Genomic DNA, 23,860 nt, shown 5'->3' with positions numbered 1-23,860 from the left:
GTAATCAGTAATTGACCACCCCCTTCCATTCCTGAATGAACACAGTGAGTGATCTTTACCAATAATTCACTGTGTTCATTCATAACTGAAGCACAGTAAACTGTTTTGTTTTTGTGGGGATGGGGTGTGCCCTGTTAGGTTGGCTGTATGAGGCCTTGTGGTTTGGAGGGGCCCTGTCAGATGGGTGTAAGGGACCTGGTGGTTTCTAACAGCAGCCCTGCCAGCACAGCCCCACTGCATGAACCAAGTTGTTTTTTCCCCTGAGTTTGCTTTAAGCTCAGGTCAGTACTCACAATGTCCCAGGGCTTCCTGCCCCCACCGGACACTCTTCAGTGAGTTTGCCAGACCAGATCCTTAGGTGAAACATCATAGATAGCTCCAAAAGTAATTATGAATATGAATCCCCAACTCTGCTATAGTTCAGACCTTGATGAATATCGGCATACTCCAGCAGAACTACCCCCAAAGGGGCAGCAGCCCCTGAGGCTGGGAATGTCTCCAGCAGGAAAAGAACAGGGCTGCTACAGACCCTAGACCAGTGGTCGGCAAGCCGCGGCTCGCGAGCCACATGCGGCTCTTTACACACTTTAATGCGGCTCTTCTGTGTGCCGGGCACCCGCTCCCCTCCCTCCTCTCGGGCGGCCGCCCCAAAAGTCAGGACTCTGCAGCTAGCCCAGCAATGGCCAAATGCGCCTTATACGGCCCGGCGGACCTTTTAATCCGGCCCGCGGAGCGTGGCAAACATTGGCTGTCAGGACAAACTCCTCTCCTCTCACAGTCCGCCCTGAAGACCGGAACGGCGCGGGAACACGGCGAGAGGAACGCGCGGAAGGTAAGTGAATTGACACAATATGGGGAATGAATTACTATAGGGGGGATGAATTACTATAGGGGGGATGAATTACTATGGGGGATTAATTACTATGGGGGATGAATTACTATATGGGGGATGAATTACTATATGGGGGATGAATTACTATGGGGGATGAATTACTATAGGGGGGATGAATTACTATAGGGGGGATGAATTACTATGGGGGGGATGAATTACTATGGGGGATGAATTACTATGGGGGATGAATTACTATATGGGGGATGAATTACTATGGGGGATGAATTACTATATGGGGGATGGATTACTATATGGGGGATGAATTACTATGGGGGATGAATTACTATGGGGGATGAATTACTATGGGGGATGAATTACTATATGGGGGATGTATTTTCAGTTTTAAAAATGTGGCTCTCAAAATAAATTTCAATCGTGGTTTTGGCGAGATTTGGCTCAGTTGAAAAAAAAGGTTGCCCACCACTGGCCTAGACTATTTATGTTCCCCCCAGCCACCCACTGGATACACCTTCTCAGGGATTGGCTGCAGCACAATCAATAGTCCAGCTGGCCATCTGACTGTCCCAGCAGCCATCTATGTTCTGGAAGCCTCTAGAATGCAGGGGGAAGCTATCAGACTCGCAACCTGTGAGATCTAGAACAGCCCAGAGCAATCGATAGCTGCTCCAATGATTACAGGAGATCCATAAAGAAAAAAATGTACCTATCACACTAGGAACCTACCTAGGAGGGTGGTACAGTACATTAGAAAAAAATGTGAAAAAAATCCAAAGCAAGTATATGAAAAAATAACCTCTGAATTCCTGCAAATGTCTCAAGGTATTTTCAATGAAATCCAGCAGGGGCAACCTACTGAAATCTTTGTGTTGTCACGTGCCATCCAATATCAGGCTTACAGAGGGAGTGCCCAATGACAGGTGGGAGAGGGGAAGGGCTTGCACGAGGGTTACAGAATAGAGAGCTCAGAGGCGGGGCATTACCAGTGAGCAGCAGAAAGGTGTGATCACCAGTTCAAGCAGGAGGCGGGGCAGGAGCATGGAGCACAGCGGGGGCGGGTCACAAGAGTATATAAATTGCTATAGAAATCTTATATTTGTGAGCCATACTGTTCTTTTTAGCTGCCTCTTTGTAATGAGTAGCATTCCGCCCCGTTATACATAGGTTTCCACCATAAAATTAGCAGTGGACATCCAAAAAATAAAGTGACAGTGTAAATAGAGGATGTTGTCACATGCCATCCAAAATCAGGCTTACAGAGGGAGTGCCCAATGACAGGTGGGAGAGGGGAGGGACTTGGATGAGGGTTACAGAATAGAGAGAGCTCAGAGGCGGGGCATCATCAGTGAGCAGCATAAAAGGTGTGGTCACCTGTTCAAGCAGGAGGCGGGGCAGGAGCATGGAGCACAGCGGGGGCGGGTCACAAGATATATAAATTGCTATACAAATCTTATATTTGAGATCCATACTGTTCTTTTTAGCTGTATAGCTGCCTCTTTGTAATGAGTAGCATCAGTAAATGTTGTGCCACCGCCCCGATATACATAGGCTGCCACCATAAAATTAGCAGTGGACATGCCAGAAAATAATGTGACAGTGTAATTCAGTGTTCTTCCATGGCGAGGCAAGGCGGGGCAGGAGCATGGAACACAGCGGGGGCGGGTCACAAGACTATATAAATTGCTATATAAATCTTATATTTGTGAGCCATACTGTTCTTTGTAGCTGCCTCTTTGTAATGAGTAGCATTCCGCCCCGTTATACATAGGCTGCCACCATAAAATTAGCAGTGGACATGCCAGAAAATAAAGTGACAGTGTAATTAGAGGATGTCTTCATGCCACGTGCAACCCCTGGACCCGGGTGTAATTTTATATTGGCTTGAAGATTATGACATGATAATGATCCTTCCAAAAAAAACCCCCAGAAAAGCAGCATTCCCGACTGCGAGCTGTCAGCGTGGTAACTGCGGTATCTATTTCACTGCGCGCTTGCTAATGAGGTTATTAATGGGCAGGTCAAGAGACTGCAGTGACAGAATTAACCAATTCCCCTTATCGTAGTAAACGGAAAGAAAACATCATTTTATCAGAGACATCAGGTGTTCTCCCTGCGCTGCGGCGACTGCAAATACAAGTCATGTATCGGCTATGTGAGGGATGCTGCAATATTTTACTGAAAAACCTCCACACCGAGCAAAGTCCTCTTCTCGTTTACCTTTTCATTGCTTGGCCTAATGTAGATCACTTAGTAACTGTAGGAATACAATTCTGATGTGTCACTATATACAGTGCCTTGAAAAAGTCTTCACACCCCTTGAAATGTTCCACGTTTTGTCATGTTACAACCAAAAACATCAATGTATTTATTGGGATTGGATGTGATAGACCGACACAAAGTGGCACATCATTGTGAAGTGGAAGGAAAATAAGAAATTGGTTTCAACATGTTTTACAAATAAATATGTGAAAAGTGTGGCGGCATTTGTATTCAGCCCCCCCGGAGTCAATACTTTGTAGGACCCCCTTTGGCTGCAATTCCAGCTGCAAGTCTTTTTGGGGATGTCTCTACCAGCTTTGTACATCTAGAGAGGAACATTTCTGCCCATTCTTCTTTACAGAATCGCTCAAGCTCTGTCAGATTGGATGGAGAGCGTCTGGGAACAGCAATTTTCAAGTCTTGCCACAGATTCTCCATTGGATTTAGGTCTGGACTGTGACTGGGCCATTCTAACACATGAAGATGCTTTGATCTGAACCATTCCATTGCAGCTCTGGCTGGATGTTTCGGGTCGTTGTCCTGCTGGAAGGTGAACCTCCGCCCCAGTCTCAAGTCATTTGCAGACTCTAACAGGTTTTCATCTAAGATTGCCCTGTATTTGGCTCCATCCATCTTCTAATCAACTCTGACCAGCTTCCCTGCCCTGATGAAGAAAAGCATCCCCACAACATGATGCCGCCACCACCATGTTTCACAGTAGGGATGGTGTGTTCAGGGTGATGTGCAGTGTTAGTTTTCCGCCACACATAGCGTTTTGCTTTTAGGCCAAAAAGTTCAATTTTGGTCTCATCTGACCAGAGCACCTTCTTCCACGTTTGCTGTGTCCCCCACATGGCTTCTCACAAACTGCAAACAGGACATCTTATGGCTTTCTTCCCACAATGGCTTTCTTCTTGGCACTCTTCCATAAAGGCCAGATTTGTGGAGTGCAGGACTAATAGTTGTCCTGTGGACAGATTCTCCCACCTGAGCTGTGGATCTCTGCAACTCCTCCAGAGTTCCCATGGGCCTCTTGGCTGTTTCTCTGGTTAACGCTCTCCTTGCCCAGCCTGTCAGTTTAGGTGGACGGCCATGTCTTGGTAGGTGTGCAGTTGTGCCGTACTCTTTCCATTTTCAGATGATGGATTGAACAGTGCTTTGTGAGATAATCAAAGCTTTGGATAAGTTTTTTATAATCTAACGCTGCCTTAAACTTCTCCACAACTTTATCCATGACCTGTCTGGTGTGTTCCTTGTCCTTCATGATGCTGTTTGTTCACTAAAGTTCTCTAACAAACCTCTGAGGGCTTCACAGAACATCTGTATTTATACTGAGATCACATAACACACAGGGGGACTCCTTATTTACTAATTAGGTGACTTCTGAAGGCAATTGGTTCCACTAGATTTTAGTTAGGGGTATCAGAGTAATGGAGGCTGAATACAAATGCACCCCACACTTTTCAGATATTTATTTGTAAAAAATGTTGAAAACCATTAATCATTTAACTTCCACTTCACAATTATGTGCCACTTTGTGTTGGTCTATCACACAAAATCCCAATAAAATACATTAATTAATGTTTTTGGTTGTAACATGACAATGTGGAAAATTCCAAGGGGGAGGAAGACTTTTTCAAGGCCCTATACAGTAACAGTACATTTTTGTTAAAAAAAAAAAACACTTTATGTCATCACAAAGCTGCACCTGAGCAAGTGTAATGACTTTATTAGGCTGAGATAATGTCATCAGTCTGCTGCAAGCAGGGGGAAGCTTTTCCTCAGTCTCCTCTCCCCCAGCGATCCAACTGCGACATTGTACCTATGCAGCAATTCACAAGGCAAGAGGCTGCTTCAGGGGCTGATTTGTGTCCAACATTTGTGAACACAGCCACCAAGCACCATGATTTACTTGACTGTGTCATCTCTGAGCTTGCATCTCAGTCCAGGAAGCAGATGGTGACCCTGGATGATGCCTGAACAAAGATGGCGCCATTCTTCTAGAGAGAAAAGTGGGTGAACGCATTATCAGGGGAGTACTGTGATCTCTGTGAGAGATAGTAAATGCCTGGAAGTGATACAGGTACACATTACTTCACATGCATGCAGCATGAAAAAACAAATTCAGTGACATATCAATACATTTATTTTTTTTAAGGCAAGCAGTGTAAGACCCTGTACAGCAGAACTCAGAGTGAGAGAGCAAGAAGCAGCACAGTTGTGCTGTAGTGCTCATGTGCTAAAAAATAACATGGACACTGCAAAGAAAAACCAGATGGGGCTGTGCTGTGTGGCAGAGCTGTGCGAATCGCAGGACTGGATGAACAGAAATACACTTTGGCAGGTAAATGCTCCCTTATTTATACGCAGAGTTACACTTTGAGATAAACATGGCAATGCCTCACCAAAAATACATGATGCTTTCTTCCTATATTCTGTCATTTATTGTTCATAGAATTGAACACCTGCTATTAGACCATTAAAAATGAACACAACATACATTACATCTCCAAAAGATATTTTGTATCTTAATGTTATTAAAAATCCCCTTTGCAGTTCAAACAGCTATGGTGTCCTATAACTGGTCAAATAAAATAAAAGGAACACTTTGAAAGCCAATCAGATCTCAATGGGGATGAATCTCCTGCTGGATCTCTATACTGACATGGACGGGGTAATGTGTGAGGAACATAAGGATTCCCCATTGTTTGATGGAAATGAAAATGATCGACCTACAGAGGACTGAATTCAAAGACACCCCGAAAATCAAAGTGAAGAAATGATGCAGCAGGCGAGTCCATTTTGCTAAAATGTCATTGCAGCAACTCAGAATGGTCCTCAGTAGTTTGTATGGCCCCCATGTGCTTGTATGCATGCCTGACAACGTCGGGGGAGGCTCCTAATGAGACCACGGATGGTGTCCTGGGGGATTTACTCCCAGATCTGGACCAGGGCATCACTGAGCTTCTGGACAGTCTGAGGTGCAACCTGGTGGCGTCGGATGAACCGAAACATGACATCCCAGAGGAGTTCTGTTGGATTTAGGTCAGGCGAGCGTGGGGGCCATTCGATGGTATCAATTCCTTCATCCTCCAGGAACTACCTGCATACTCTCCACATGAGGCCGGGCATTGTCGTGCACCAGGAGGAACCCAGGACCCACCGCACCAGGAGGAACCCAGGACCCACCGCACCAGGAGGAACCCAGGACCCACCGCACCAGGAGGAACCCAGGACCCACTGCACCAGTGTAGGGTCTGACAATGGGTCCAAGGATTTCATCCCGATACCTAATGGCAGTCAGGGTGCCATTGTCTAGCCTGTAGAGGTCTGTGCGTCCCTCCATGGATATGTCTCCCCAGAACATCACTGACCCACCACCAAAACGGTCATGCTGAACCAGGTTACAGGCAACAGAATGTTCTCGACGGCTTCTCCAGACCCTTTCACGTCTGTCACATGTGCTCAGGGTGAACCTGCTCTCATCTGTGAAAAGCACAGGGTGCCAGTGGACCCACCAATTCTGGTGTTCAATGGCAAATGCCAATCGAGCCTCTATGGTGCCGGGCAGTGAGCAAAGGCTCACTGGAGGACGTCAGGCCCTCATGAAGTCTGTTTCTGATTGTTTGGTCAGAGACATTCACACCAGTGGCCTGCTGGAGGTCATTTTGTAGGGCTTTGAGAGTTCTCATCCTGTTCCTTCTTGTACAAAGGAGCAGATACCAGTCCTGCTGATGGGTTAAGGACCTTTTATGACCCTGTCCAGCTCTCCTAGAGTAACTGCCTGTCTCCTGGAATCTGCTAGAGCCACAGCAAACCTTCTGGCAATGGAAGGTACTGATGTGCCATCCTGGAGGAGATGGACTGCCTGTGCAACCTCTGTAGGGTCCAGGTATGGCCTCATGCTACCAGTAGTGACACTGACCCTAGCCAAATGCAAAACTAGTGAAAAACAGTCAGAAAAGATGACTAGGGAAAAAATGTCAGTGGCCTCCACCTTGAAAACCATTCCGGTTTTGAGAGTAGTCTCATTGTTGCCCATCTAGTGCACCTGTTAATTTCATTAACACCAAAGCAGCTGAAACTGATTAACGACCCCCTCTGCTACTTACCTGACCAGATAAATATCCCAGGAGTTTCATTGACTCGGTGCTATACAAGAATAAAGGGTTCCTTTATTTTTTTTTGAGCATTCTGTAGAACAGATTTTTGATCCCTGGGGAAAGGGGGGGGGGATATAATGTGATCCCTGGGGAGAGGGGGATATAATGTGATCCCTAAGCAGAGGGGGATATAATGTGATCCCTAGGCAGAGGGGGATATAATGTGATCCCTAGGGAGAGAGGGGGATATAATGTGATCCCTGGGGAGAGGGGGGGATACAATGCGATTCCTAGGGAGAGGGGGAATGTGATGCAGTACCATATAAATATATGGTATATTATGGATATAAATACCAAACATATGACAATGAGCTTTACATCCTCATCAATCTATACATAGAGGTGGGAGGGAAGGACTCGGGGGCCCCACTTGGTAGTATTGGCTGTATGTGGTCCAGAATAATTAGGTAGCAGCCCAGCCTATATCATCCGAGTTGAACGCCATGCTATATACAGACTATTCACATACGTTGGACAGATGACACAAGGCTGCTTTATTTTGGAGTTCAGGTAGGTGGTCACAGTTGAGACATTCATCACAACAACGTCATACAAACCATTGTAGGAAACAATTACCATCAGATTTTAGTATACTGTCCATGTCCGTTTATTGTCCTCCGCCATTCTTGTGTACACAGCACAGTTCATAGACATCCAAATTCGCTCATTACATCGTTTCTACAGGAAGGAACATGGATTGGTCATTTTTGGTCCGAGTGATGAGAATGAGCGGTTCATTGGTTGAAGGTAAAATGTTCTCATGGTTGGAGTTTACCAAAAGGTGACATGGAATGAACATGCATGGGGTACATGGCGCTGGAACCTTGACGTCTCTGTATACGTTCATTTTATATAATAATTATTATTATTATGATCCAAAAGGTATGGCGGTGTTCTAAATTTGGAAGATTCGAATATTGGGCTGGCACCTTCTGCCCACCAAGGGATCTCCACAATCACCATGATAGGGATGGGTAAGTCTATCACCGAAGCTCTACACAGTGATATTGCAGGTTCATTCCTAGGACAGATCTTCTACAAAGCCAACACGTAACACCACCCCCTTCATCAGGGCTGAAATGCAACACCAAAAGCAAAAACAATAAAAAATAATTCTTCTATATACATAATTGTGACACAAGACTTAGAAAGCTACAGAGCAGGATTAATACCAATAAAGGTGTAATAAAAGCTCGGTTCACAGTTGTAGAACACGCATTTACTGCATATACAGACTGATTGTACGGTTGTGGGTTTAGGAACACTTTGAGAATCATTATTTTTTGGGCTCAAAACTCCCCTTTTATTAAAGCTAAAAGTAAGACAAGAAAGAAAGGGTTTTTCAGCCGTGATGAAGGTGAAGTTTTCTATTTTTTTTCTAAATATTTTATTATAGATTTTCAAAATACCATTTTCATTATACAAAAACTAACAAAACCACCATACTATGATACTCATATTTATCTAACAATGTATCAAAACATTGACATTACTCTTGGTGTCCTTTCTCCCCTTCTCCCTTCCCCTCCCTGCTGCCCCATACCTCCCCAGCCTTTAAGCCCTCCCCCGCAGGCCTTACTGTTTTCTTTTCCTACTAGTTCTATTTATCCTAAAACAATATTACTTTTTTTTTTTTTAAATTTATATTCCAGGTATGAACTTGACCTTTTAAACTCTTCCCGCTTTTCCCATCTTTTACGGAGAATCTCCATCCTATTTTCCTCCATATGGTAGAGTTCCTCCAATTTGTAAGTCCTCTCCACCCTATCTAATCCTTTACTCTCGGTGCTTGTTGTTTCTTCTAAAATTTGGGTATATTTATTTATTTATTTCAGGTACTTATATAGCGATGTCAATGTACGCAGCGCTTTACATATATATTGTACATTCACATCAGTCCCTAACCCTCAAGGGGTGTACAATCTAAGGTCCCTAACCCTCAAGGGGCGTACAATCTAAGGTCCCTAACCCTCAAGGGGCGTACAATCTAAGGTCCCTAACCCTCAAGGGGCGTACAGTCTAAGGTCCCTAACCCTCAAGGGGCGTACAATCTAAGGTCCCTAACCCTCAAGGGGCGTACAGTCTAAGGTCCCTAACCCTCAAGGGGCGTACAGTCTAAGGTCCCTAACCCTCAAGGGGCGTACAGTCTAAGGTCCCTAACCCTCAAGGGGCGTACAATCTAAGGTCCCTAACCCTCAAGGGGCGTACAATCTAAGGTCCCTAACCCTCAAGGGGTGTACAGTCTAAGGTCCCTAACCCTCAAGGGGCGTACAATCTAAGGTCCCTAACCCTCAAGGGGCGTACAATCTAAGGTCCCTAACCCTCAAGGGGTGTACAATCTAAGGTCCCTAACTCTCAGGGGTGTACAATATAGGGTCCCTAACTTACATCCATACATATACATACTAGGGACAATTTAGACAGGAGCCAATTAACCTACCAGCATCTCTTTGGAGTGTGGGAGGAAACTGGAGTACCCGGAGGAAACCCACACAGGCACAGGGAGAACATGCAAACTCCAGGCAGGTGGTGGCATGGTTGGGATATGAACCTGCAACCCTAGTACTGTCAGCAGGTATCAAACCCTTCGCAGCATTCAAATAGTACACTAATCCAATTTTTTTCCTGAGAGCTCAGAACCATAAAGGAGACAAGTCTTGTCTTGTGTAGAGCATCCCAAGGTGGAGTTTTGAGCCAGAAATGCGTTGATTCTTAAGTTGTATAAAAAAAAAGTATGAACTGTACAAGCTAATGTGGCATTCTCATCCTTCCAATGCCTCAGTTCTTAGCTGTCATGGAAGGGCTAAAAAAAAAAAGAGATAAAATGTGTTTTTTATTTCAGCCCTGGTGAAGGGAGAGTTTTGAGCCTGAAACGCGTTGTTTCTTAAGTTGAAAGTTCAAAAGTATGGATTGTACAAACTAGTGTCTGCACGTCCATCCTCTGATACCCGTGTGATCCCCTCCAAAGGTCTGATAGCATACCCTGGCTGATGGAGAGTTGCCTGCGAGACCTTTCCACCAGATACCAGAATATAGCAATCTGTTCTAGAGTTCAATGCCATGTAAAAGGTGACAACCAAAAAGGAATTTCCCCTGAACTTTGAGGGACCTCCTCTCACTTTCGGTTGTGTTTTTGGGACAGAAAGTGAAGGGAAAAGAAGGATACACTGTAAGGGCTCGTCCATGTGTGCGGCATGGGCTGCTATTCCTTTGAAAAGCAATCCATGCTCGGGTCGCTTTTCAGAGGTGTTTGTAGGGTTAAATATCACCTCCTTACCGCCTGTCAATTGCTGTACTGCCAAGTCGGAATCGCAGCCCCAAAGAACTGCATTAGCCGCATGTGCTGCTGAAGTCTTGTTGAAGCTGCAGCACACAGCATTGCAGTCCAATGTCTGCGTCGGATGTGTACAGCCGTGATTGTGCGTCAGTGTGCAGGAGGATGGTCGGGAGGAACAAATGCGCAATTATCTCACAGTCTTTCCTTTCATCACCCGCAGATCATCCCACTTGGGGCTGGGAGTTCATTCCTGACAGTTCAGCAGCAGCTCACTGATTATGATGTTGTCTCTCAGCCCGGGTTCACACTGACGCGGTGTGGAATTTGCAGCGTTTTCTGTGCAAATTCCGCACCGCATCAGAATCGCACCCCGTTCATGCGAACCGCAGCGGGTGGGTAAATTAACAACACCCCGAAAGTGGTCCCCAAAATGCAGGAATCGGATCGCATAGGTGTGAATACCCATGCGATCCGAATCGAGTGCGGCCCAAAAGGAGGGTCCTGCACGTTTTTGGTGCGGGTGCGATTAGAGCCAATCAAAATGTACGGCTCCAATCGCACCGCACACAAATCGCATGTGATTCACACTGGAATGCGGTGCGGTAAATCGCATGTGATTCGCACAGGAACCGCACCGCATTCCTGTGCGAATCACATGCGATTTATGTGCGGTGCGATTGGAGATATACATTTTGATTGGCTCTAATCGCACCACACCCGCACCAAAAATGTGCAGGACCCTTCCTTTGGTCCGCACTAGATTCGGATCGCATGGGTATTCACACCTATGCGATCCGACTCTGCACCAGGGGTGGACTGACCATTTGGAAACTCGGGCACTGCCCGAGGGCCTGGGGTTAGTAGGGGGTCCCATGAGAAGCCCCTGGTACCTTTTTCATAGGTTTTTTTGAGTTTTGGCAAGGACACAGGGGCCCCATGATCCTCTATTGCCCGGGGGCCCCATGAGTTGTCAGTCTGCCCGTGTGAACCCGGGCTCAAGCAGCAGCAATCATTCAGCACTGCGGTCTGTCGGTGTTCTGCTGTCTTAGAGCAAGCTGAAGGACAGATAAAAAAAGCCCGAAGGACCCCTAGCAGCAAATCAGTTCCTGGTATGTAACTTCTCGTACCCTCGGTTCACACCTAAGCATTTTATGCAGCATTTTGCAGAAACGCAGTACAGTCTATTTAACATGACTACCTATGGGACAGGTTCACATCTCTGCGTTTTCACCCGGTGCATTTTTTAAAGGGTCAGGGACTTTTTTTAAACGCAAAAAGTTGGGTTTTCTGGTTCTATAGACTTCAATGGAGATGCTGCAGAAAAACATGCAGTGTGTTTTTGATGTGGTTTGCATTTTAAATCTGCCTAGCAACAAGAAAAAAACCTAATAATAAAAAAAAAGCAAAACGCATCAAAAATGTATAATAAAACGCAGGTGCTAAACGCAATGCAGAAACGGGTCAAAGGCAAACTGCATAGGTGTGAACCGAGCCTAATACATCCTAAGAGAATGATTCTCACCTAGATTGCATTATCATATTCAAGCAAATAAAACCTTTCACCTTACGCTTGCTGTCCCCTGTGAGCTATTCTGCTGTCATGAAAGTGTCTGCCAGTTCAGATTTCCTTTGCTGTAAACTTTGGACCCTCTGCAGAAGGTGTTATACAAGTTTTTTTCAGTTAGATGTGGGTGCAAGAGTAGGGGGAGGGGGTGTGTCCATTCCCTTCACTCAGGTCTCATATTACACTTAGCTCCCTGTTCTATTCTGTGCAGTATGTGAAATCAGATCCACACCCCCTGCCTTCTGGAACGGAGGACTAGCCTGTATACTTTGAACAGATGTAGAGGAGAGATTCTGCAGATAAACAGGTACAACCTATGTAGGAGAATTTGTTTCATTTCTGTGTATCACCTGAGGCCAGTCACTTCACTGAGAATAGGTAAGGGCAGAGGCAGACTGACAACTCATGGGGCCCCCGGGCAATAGGGAATCATGGGGCATCTGTGTCCTCGCCCACACTCAAATCACACCCAAAAAAGCCTATGAAAGGTACCAGGGACCTCTCATGGGGCCCCCTGCTGACCCCGGGCCCTCGGGCAGTGCCCGAGTTCCCCAATGGTCAGTCCACCCCTGGATAAGGGTTTACATTTTAAATGAATGTTGAGGTGCCTTCTCTTCTGCAACACCCTATAATGCTTCAGGCTGTATCCATCTCTGTGCCTTTAGAAACTTCCCTCCGTGCATGCTTTCAGACACTCAATGAAATCATGTGCTGTAAAAAACTATGGTCCATCTGAGGTCAGAGAGAGGCAACATTACCGTATAATGAAAACTGGATAACATTTGTTTATTGGTAAGATAAGGAGATGCTAAATGACTCTCCGAATTCTTAAATATCTGGGCAGTATCTAGTCTTGGTGTACATAAAAGCCGTATGGAATCATTGAAACAACAGAGGGGTCTGATCACAGCCGGGCCTCACTGATGGCGTTCACGGCGCGTATATGGACGCTGGGGAGGCAAAACCAAGACAGCGGCAGTTCCCGGGCGGAGTTGTCATCCTGAAACTTTATATCCAGGTAAAAGTCTCCGGTGTAGAGGAAGAGCAAAGAGCCGAAACACACCGAATATTCCGTAGGCTGAACCTGCAAAAAAAAAAAAAAAGATGGATATTGTCACCAGTGATGATAAAAGGAACCCAACGCTACTATAAAGGTGACAAGTGATAAATAAATCTGATCTCCAGGCTCCCCTTCAGTCTTGTACAGTTGTAGCAGCTCCTCTCCTGGACTGAAATGGCTTCCTCTGATTTCACTGCACACTGCGAGCTTCTCACCATGTGCATTAAAAGCTGCAGAAAGTCACATAGAGCTCCGCCTCATTTCCTGGATGGAGGGTGCCCAGCATCATCTAGCGCTTTCCTCCCTAGCCTGTTTCTGGCCCCACCCCTTTCATTCATTGGATTTTGGTTCTTTCATTCAGCATCACAGCTCCCAGGATCAGGGCCCTCCTATCCTTCTTGTATTGAACTGTATTGTCTCCCGTTATATTGTAAAGTGCTGAGCAAACTGTTGGCGCTATAAAAATCCTGTATAATAAAAATATATAAATCCTGTATAATAATAATAATAATATAAATCCTGTATAATAATAATAATGTAAATCCTGTATAATAATAATAATAATCCTGTATAATAATAATAAAATAAATCCTGTATTATAATAAATAATATAAATCCTGTATTATAATAAATAATATAAATCCTGTATAATAATAATAATATAAATCCTGTATAATAATAATAATAATATAAATCCTGTATAATAATAATAATATAAATCCTGTATAATAATAATAATCCTGTATAATAATAATAAAATAAATCCTGTATTATAATAAATAATATAAATCCTGTATAATATTAATAAAATAAATCCTGTATTATAATAAATAATATAAATCCTGTATAATAATAATAATAATAATATAAATCCTGTATAATAATAAATATAAATCCTGTATAATATTATTATTATACAGGATTTATATTATTATACAGGATTTATATTTATTATTATACAGGATTTATATGATTATACAGGATTTATATTTATTAATAATATAAATTCTGTATAATAATATAAATCCTGTATAATAATAATAATATAAATCCTGTATTATAATAAATAATATAAATCCTGTATAATAATAAATATAAATCCTGTACAATAATAATAATATAAATCCTGTATAATAATATAAATCCTGTATAATAATAATAATAATATAAATCCTGTATAATAATAATAATAATAATAAAAATCACATGGGGACATTACCTAGGGCGGTCTGCATGCACATAAAGCCTGCCAAGTGACACCCACTCCTCCAGATTGACACCCACCCATCTATTATTCGGTATTTTGATATTTTCATAACTCCATTCAAGAATCCGCCCATTACTTGCATCAGGACTGAGGGCTCTTGAGAGGAGTACTGAGGCAGGGCGCTGAGATGTTTTCAGGAAGCAATGTACAGCACCTTGCCATGATTTGCCTGCATTGTATAGAAAAGCACAGGTAGCCAGTGATGAAAAATAAAAATGTAATTAGCATATTCATATTGGGGGGGTTAGGGAAAATCTAACCAGATTAAAGTGTCACTAAACCCCAGACCCTGCATTCACTATATCCGCTCTCCCCGGACTCTGCATTCACTATATCATGTCTCCCCGGACCCTGCATTCACTATATCCGCTCTCCCTGGACCCCGCATTCACTATATCCGGTCTCCCCGGACCCCGCATTCACTATATCCACTCTCCTCGGACCCCGCATTCACTATATCCGCTCTCCCCGGACCCCGCATTCACTATATCCGGTCTCCCCGGACCCTGCATTCACTATATCCGGTCTCCCCGGACCCCGCATTCACTATATCCGGTCTCCTCGGACCCCACATTTCCTATATTCGCTCTCTCCGGACCCCGCATTTCCTATATCCGCTCTACCCGGACCCCGCAATTCACTATATCCGCTCTCCCCGGACCCCGCATTCACTATATCCGGTCTCCCCGGACGATGCATTCACTATATCCGGTCTCCCCGGACCCTGCATTCACTATATCCGGTCTCCCCGGACCCTGCATTCACTATATCCGGTCTCCCCGGACCCTGCATTCACTATATCCGGTCTCCCCGGACCCTGCATTCACTATATCCGGTCTCCCCGGACCCTGCATTCACTATATCCGCTCTCCCCGGACCCTGCATTCACTATATCCGCTCTCCCCGGACCCTGCATTCACTATATCCGGTCTCCCCGGACCCTGCATTCACTATATCTGGTATCCCCGGACCCTGCATTCACTATATCCGTTCTCCCCGGACCCTGCATTCACTATATCCGCTCTCCCCGGACCCTGCATTCACTATATCCGCTCTCCCCGGACCCTGCATTCACTATATCCGCTCTCCCCGGACCCTGCATTCACTATATCCGCTCTCCCCGGACCCTGCATTCACTATATCCGGTCTCCCCGGACCCTGCATTCACTATATCCGGTCTCCCCGGACCCTGCATTCACTATATCCGGTCTCCCCGGACCCTGCATTCACTATATCCGGTCTCCCCGGACCCTGCATTCACTATATCTGGTCTCCCCGGACCCTGCATTCACTATATCCGCTCTCCCCGGACCCCGCAATTACTATATCCGCTCTCCCCGGACCCTGCATTCACTATATCTGGTCTCCCTGGACCCTGCATTCACCATATCCGGTCTCCCCGGACCCTGCATTCACTATATCCGGTCTCCTCGGACCCCGCATTTCCTATATTCGCTCTCTCCGGACCCCGCATTTCCTATATCCGCTCTACCCGGACCCTGCATTCACTATATCTGGTCTCCCCGGACCCTGCATTCACTATATCTGGTCTCCCCGGACCCTGCATTCACTATATCTGGTATCCCCGGACCCTGCATTCACTATATCTGGTCTCCCCGGACCCTGCATTCACTATATCCGGTCTCCCCGGACCCTGCATTTACTATATCCGTTCTTCCCGGACCCCGCATTCACTATATCTGCTCTCCCTGGACCCTGCATTCACTATATCCGCTCTCCCTGGACCCTGCATTCACTATATCCGCTCTCCCCGGACCCTGCATTCACTATATCTGGTCACCCACAGTACACAGAACATGGAAGTACAATTATTTTAGTAAATATAAACTGCTAAATACCTGATTGGCCCTGTGCTGCTCACATGCACTCTCCAAAGAAAGAAAAAAACCTCTCTAGCCATTCTCCACATGCTCAGTTTGGTGTGTATTGCTAAAGTTCAGTCTGGAGATAAGCGGTGGTCGCTTGAAAAAGGTGAGGATCAGAGAAGACAGGATCAAACAGCCTTTTTACACAATGCAGAGGATTAACCCCTCAGATTCCACAGTGAGTATAACAAGCATGCTTTACTGCATCTACAGACTGATTGGACTGTTGTGGGTTTAGTAACACTTTAAACTTAAATTTATCATTGGAAAAGTTCTGATGTCCACACGCCGTACATGTATGTCATTGGGCGGCCATTGCTTCTGTGCTTACTGCATGCCCCCAGCACAGAGACCAAGCTGTCAAAGATGGCTCTCAGTCCCAAATAACAATTGGTAGCCAATGGCACTGGCTGCCGATCATGTGACAGCCAATCATAGTGGTCACATGAACACTGATCCTTCCCCCAGGTGTAAAGAACTTTTTAATGGGATGCTGGGGTGAGTGAGAAGGGGTTAAAAAACAAAAATCAAGCAATAGTGGAACCATTACATACAGGAGCCAGCCTGGGTACTACAGGCAACAAGTCCACCTTTGCTCCAGTATTCATTGACAAGGTGCAGTGTGTGTGCACACAAGGACCATCGATAAAGTCCTCAGTAATACGATGGACTAAATCCCCGCGGATTGTATACTTACAGAATTAATGTAGAAGGTGTTGGAGCCGACGAAGGTGACAATGTTTTTCAGGTCGTAGTTATGGACTCCGTTCTGGTAATCTTGGTACGGGATCACCGTCAGGGCAAATGGACCCACTGAGCTGTTACTGCGATTGGTCAGTCTCACCTCCAGATGTATGGGGTCTCCGACCTTACAGTCCGCGATGATGTCGTAGTCACATGGCTTTCCATCCACCAGCAAATCTGAAACACAATAGAGTACACGGGTGAATCATTTTGATGGATAACACTGTTCAACAAATTTTTATTTTTTGCCAGTTTTGGAAACAAAAGGATCCATTTCTTAATGAATTTCACATTCTGAGTTCAAATATAACAATGAAATTTGTCAATTGGCTCTAGTTTTTCTGTAAACGGAAAGTTTTCTACTATAGGCGTAATGACTACATAATGCACAATAATTCTATAGATAGATGTCTTTCCACAAATATAAAGCAAGTGATATTGACTACATAACAAAGCCTAAATGGCATAATATATTGCATAGGATTACCAAGAAAAATTATAGCCATAAGCTAAGTTGAATCATTTTAATACTTAGGATTCTCACTAGTTTTGTCTTCAGTTTGTGTCGGTTTTGCTTCTCTTGGCTTTTCTCTTGTATTTGAGGAAAGGGCTATCTCTTACAACTGCACGTGACTACACGCTTCAGGTTCTTCCTCACTTGACTCAACCACGAAGGATTCTGGTGCTTTAGGAATTGGTAGCCCCTCTCCATGAGGAACTGGACGTATTGCCGATGGAATATTTGGATAGTGCACAGATAACTTTTTCTTCTTATTTAGCCCTTTTACAATTGGAGGCACCATACAAAAGTAACAATTACTAACATGATCTGTTGGCTCTCTCCAAATCATTGGCACAGCGAAAGGCATAGATGCCTTTTTTCCATTCAACCATTGCTCCAGTGCCGTCCCACAAGAATTGCAGCATATATGTGGTGCCCAGCTCTTGTCCTGGTCTCCTATCTTGCAGCCAAAATACAAGTTGTAGGCTTTCTTAATCATTCCTGTTATCCTCCTTTTTTGTGAGATAAAAGTTCTTTCACCGCAGATATAGCAGAAATGATCTGCTTTATTCACACAAGTTCGAGGCATTACTGAGTAGCCTATATAAGCATAAAACGAAATGTAAAGACGCTGTCCAACTACAATCAGCTACAGATACTGCAGCTTTTATGCAGTGAAGTGATGCAATTAAATGCTAATATTGAATCATCTCAGTATACATGCAATTTTCTATTGGTCACCAGTATCAATTGCGCAATATGCAGCTGAAGTTGCATCATAATTTTGAATGGCTTACGTCATTAGATACTAGAAATCTAGGAAACTAGAGCCAATCAACATTTTTTAGGGTCATTTTCGTTTTCAGCACCCCAAAATTATGTAAGATTAGCTAATTTTATGCCCAAAACTTTTTACCTGTTGAACAGTGTAATCCAGAAAAAAAATCAGACCAAAAATCAGACTAATTAAATCACCAACATCTTAATGATATCCAACATTTACTGAACCTTTGACCAGAAACAAAATATATTAAACGGACGATCTCTGCCAGTGACCAATCTGTTCCGGCTGAAATTTCTTCATAGAATATATTACACTCCACAGAGATCGCATTACCCAACTTTCCCCCCCCCCCCCCCATTTGTAAGAAAAATCAGTTTGAACTTCGCCCCTTTTACCATATGGTCTAGTGGTGGCCTCATGTCTTTGACTATTGGGGACAAGAGAAGACCATAGTAGCAGCCAATTGGCAGTCTTGTCAACCAGAAACATGTTAAACTCTTTCTCTTCTATGTATCCTGCTATAATAAAAGCTCCTTGCTCATACAAAAATTGAAATCTCCCACCCCATCCTGCTGACTGGTGCTCAGCTATCGAAAATGCTCCCCAAATGTACCAACTGGCATTGACGGGTAGGCTGTCCTACTACATAAGACAACATATGGTCTACATGGCTACAATCCATCTGAATCCAAAGTATACCCCGAGAGGCAATCGGATATTCCCTGGATCAACTTTACCTATAAATGTTATATCCAGTTATATTCTGTGTATCCAAGAAAGAATCCAGGACTTTCCTACAGCAATCCACTGAGCTGGCCACAACCAACTCTTGAGGGAGTCTGTTCCACATTTTCACAGCTCTCACTGTGAAGAAACCTTTCCGTGTTTGGAGATTAAATTTCTTTTCCTCCAGACATAAAGAGCGCCCCCTTGTCCTCTGTGATGACCTCAGGGGGAATAACTCTACACCGAGTTCACTATATGAACCACTGATGTATTTATACATGGAGATCATATCCCCCCTTATGTATTATACATGGAGATCATATCCCCCCTTATGTATTATACATGGAGATCATATCCCCGCCCCCCTTATGTATTATACATGGTGATCATATCCCCCCTTATGTATCATACATGGTGATCATATCCCCCTTATGTATCATACATGGAGATCATATCCCCCCTTATGTATCATACATGGTGATCATATCCCCCTTATGTATCATACATGGAGATCATATCCCCCCTTATGTATCATACATGGAGATCATATCCCCCCTTATGTATCATACATGGAGATCATATCCCCCCTTATGTATCATACATGGAGATCATATCCCCCTTATGTATCATACATGGAGATCATATCCCCCCTTATGTATCATACATGGAGATCATATCCCCCTTATGTATTATACATGGAGATCATATCCCCCCTTATGTATCATACATGGTGATCATATCCCCCTTATGTATCATACATGGAGATCATATCCCCCCTTATGTATCATACATGGTGATCATATCCCCCTTATGTATCATACATGGTGATCATATCCCCCCCTTATGTATTATACATGGTGATCATATCCCCCATTATGTATTATACATGGAGATCATATCCCCCCCCCCCCTTATGTATTATACATGGAGATCATATCCCCCTTATGTATCATACATGGAGATCATATCCCCCCTTATGTATCATACATGGAGATCATATCCCCCCTTATGTATTATACATGGAGATCATATCCCCCCTTATGTATTATACATGGAGATCATATCCCCCCTTATGTATTATACATGGAGATCATCCCCCCTTATGTATTATACATGGTGATCATATCCCCCCTTATGTATTATACATGGAGATCATATCCCCCCTTATGTATCATACATGGAGATCATATCCCCCCCTTATGTATTATAAATGGAGATCATATCCCCCCCTTATGTATTATACATGGAGATCATATCCCCCCTTATGTATTATACATGATGATCATATACCCCCTTAAAGTGTTGCTAAACCACCTCCACAGCCTCCCCTCTGTCCAAGGTTTTACTCACCTCCTCATAAAAAGAAATCAGATTTGACAACTTCTGTCTTTCATGAATCCATGCTGTCTGTTGCTTAAAATATTTTTTTTCCAACAAGAACTCCTCTATGTGGTCTTTTATTAAACTCTCCAGTATCTTCCCAACTATAGAAGATAAACTAACAGGTCTATAATTACTTGGTAAAGATTTTCATCCCTTGGCTGGGGAGGTTTCCACTTACTTCATGCATCTGGAATAGGGGGACCCCAATGGGGTCACAGACTGAAGAGAAAGCCTGACAAAGGTCCTAACCAGGGATGAGCGGGGTTCAGTCTGAACATGGCCCAAACCCAGTTTGGCAAAACTCGTAGGAAGCAGTCACATAACAGCCTTCATGCCGGCCCAATCAGCTGCCACCTAAAAGGGGCAAAATGGTCATGACATCATTGACCTAATATGATTACATGGCCATGTGGCTCTAAGTGTACCACGTCCACCGTCACTCCTCTGTCCAAGTATACCACGTCCACCGCCACTCCTCTGTCCAAGTATACCACGTCCACCGTCACCCCTCTGTCCAAGTATACCACGTCCACCGTCACCCCTCTGTCCAAGTATACCACGTCACAACCACCCCTCTGTCCAAGCATACCACGTCCACAGCCACCCCTCTGTCCAAGTATACCACGTCCACAACCACCCCTCTGTCCAAGTATACCACGTCACAACCACCCCTCTGTCCAAGCATACCACGTCCACAGCCACCCCTCTGTCCAAGTATACCACGTCCACAACCACCCCTCTGTCCAAGCATACCACGTCCACAGCCACCCCTCTGTCCAAGTATACCACGTAAATTGTATGGTTAGCATCCTCAACCCTATGTGTACATGTAACAGTGGGGTAGGAGTGCCTCGGCCGCAACAGATTGGGCCAGCTAGAATGCTATCGTGGGTTCTTCCAAATGGGTTTGGACTGAACCCAACTCATTCCCAGTCTTCAACTTTCCCTTTCTAATACAAACGTTTAAGGCATCAAGAACTGGGGGCCATGTTGGGGGGGCTTGTGGTCACCCCCAGATATGATTCGCTCCATCAACTGCCACGTTCATAACAAATAAGTAACGGAGTATAAAATTCCATCCAGCCATGTTGTAGAATGATCATTTCCTGCAGTTGGGCTGTAATCTATAATTGCAGAGATTACATTAATAATAAGGAAACAGAGGCCTTAACAAAGCATCATTAGTTTTTCTCACTCAATCGTGATGGATCCATCTGCTGATAACTAAAGACAAATTCCTGTTCTTTCACAAACCCAGACATCCTCTTGAAATAATTATTACTTACAGAGATCTTATAACGGCTCTCCAGGGGCAATATGTAAATCATCCGCTCATAATCAGAGAAGCGGCCTCCTGGTTCTATACACACACCAGTCACCTATCAGCATTTCTCCTGTAGACCTCACTTGGATGACACAGCCTGGCCTTCTAGTGGCTCTACTGTCATCTCAAGACCCATCTTGTGAACCAGCCCGGCTAACCCTATCAGTTAAATATTGCTAAATATATTCTAGGTGCATCAAAACCAAAGGAGTGCCATCCACTTTTGTGATCCAGCGTCGTTCATTTAGAATGGCACTCAAAAGCACCAAGGCTACAAACACCAATGGTCTAGATGGCTACAGAACCCAAACTGTTCCTTAAAATGCTGATAAATTAAATATATAATACTAAGACCCTTTACCCTTGACTGGTGCTTTCACCACCTTCCCCTCCTCCCCGCCTTACCCTCCCCATCCTTGTTCCTTACCCCCTCTATATAACATGCTAACCCATATACAGTTCACACCAAACCGAGCATACCTCTCAGGTCAATGCGACTCACGTGTATAAGGTCCCCAGCCAAATGGTGGGGAATTTATTTCACACAAAATGTATTGATGTACTTGACCGTGAACTGTATTATCGTACCCTGTTTTATACTGAAATCTTTCAATAAAAATATTGAAACATAAAAGCACCAAGGCAATGCAGCTCCAAAGCACATGCGTTGTAGGGCACCACAATTCACTGTGCAGTCTGGTATGCTGTGTCGGAAAAATGCTGCATGTCTGTTTATTCATTTATTCTTAAGCATTGGCAGCCCATTTAACGCACTTTAAGGCGTGACCCAATGGGCAACAGATAAGAACATTGAAGTGTTAAATGGGTCCTAGAAAACAGCCACAGTCTGAGTATAAAAGCCTGTCCCCTGCCAGTACAGTGGGAAAAATAATTATTTGATCTCCTGAAGATTGTGTAAGTTTGCCCACTTACAAACAAATGAAGGGTCTATTATTTATATAATAGGTGTGTTTTAAATGATAGAGACAGATATCAACCAAAAAAAAAAAAAACACAATACAAATGTTATAAGTTGAGTTGCAGTTAAGTGAGTAAAATAAGTATTTGATCCCCAAGCAAAACATGACTTGAAACCCTTAATGGCGAGCACAGAGGTAAAACGTTTCTTGTACTTGGTTTCTAGGTTCGCACACATCTCAGGAGGGATTTTGGTCCACTCTTCTTTTCAGATCTTCTCTAAATACTTAAGGTTTCTTGGCTGTCACTTGGCAACTCGAAGTTTCAGCTCCTCCATAACTTTTCTATAGGATTAAGATCTGGAGACTGGCTAGGCCACTCCATGACCTTAATGTGCTTCTCCTTGAGCCACTCCTTTGTTTCCATGGCGGTATGTTCTGGGTCAGTGTCATGCTCGAAGACCCATCCACGATCCATCTTCAGTGTTCTGGCTGAGTGAACAAGGTTCTCACCCAAGATTTTACTATACATGGCCCCGTCCATTGGCCCCTCAATGTGACAAAGGCGGCCTGTACCTTTAGCAGAGAAACAGCCCCAAAGCATAATGTTTCCACCTCCGTGCTTGACTGTAGGGATGGTGGTCTTAGGGTCATAGCCAGCATTTTCCTTCCTCCAAACACGGCAAGTCGAGTTACTGCCAAAGAGCTCAATTTTGGTCTCCTCTGACCACAGCACTTTCTCCCAATCCTTCTCTGAATCATTGAGCTGTTCATTGGCAAACTTCAGACAGGCCTGGACATGTGTCTTCTTGAGGAGGGGGGACCTTGCGGATGCTGCAGGATTTCAATCCATGGCGGCGTATTGTATTACCAGGGGTTTGTTTGGGATCTGTGGTCCCAACTGCCTTGAGATCATTCACAAGTCTTCCCATGTGGTTCTGGGCTGATCCCTCACTTTTCTTGTGATCATCCTTACCCCATGAGGTGAAATCCTGCATGGAGCTCAAGACCGAGGGCGATTCATGGCTATTTGTATTTCTTCCGTTTGCGAATAATCGCTCCAACAGTTGTCCCCTCACCAAGCTTCTTGCTGATGGTCCCACTTTGTAGTGTGCTGGCAGTGGACAGGCTTTTCTAAGTTGAAGTTGTTGCCC

At 44.4% G+C, this 23,860-nt stretch overlaps 1 protein-coding gene across 1 annotated transcript in view; it reads right to left on the bottom strand.

Moving 5' to 3' along the window:
• Window positions 1-7,742: 7,742 nt before the first annotated feature.
• The window catches only part of TRAPPC9 (trafficking protein particle complex subunit 9), an 875,381-nt gene continuing 859,263 nt past the window's right edge, over window positions 7,743-23,860 (bottom strand). Inside the window, exons 21-22 of the mRNA XM_089654645.1 lie at window positions 17,024-17,247; window positions 7,743-13,197 (exon numbers count right to left, since the gene is read on the bottom strand). Of these exons, the coding sequence (XP_089510771.1) occupies window positions 13,018-13,197; window positions 17,024-17,247 (404 nt within the window). The 3' untranslated portion in view covers window positions 7,743-13,017. The remainder of the gene's footprint in view (window positions 13,198-17,023; window positions 17,248-23,860) is intronic.

Source organism: Staurois parvus, unplaced genomic scaffold (genome assembly GCF_062004578.1).
Source record: "Staurois parvus isolate SC_StPar_1 unplaced genomic scaffold, SC_StPar_1.0 ptg000783l, whole genome shotgun sequence".
In the NCBI taxonomy this organism is placed as follows: domain Eukaryota; kingdom Metazoa; phylum Chordata; class Amphibia; order Anura; family Ranidae; genus Staurois; species Staurois parvus.
This window is presented reverse-complemented; position numbering and strand designations above follow the sequence as displayed.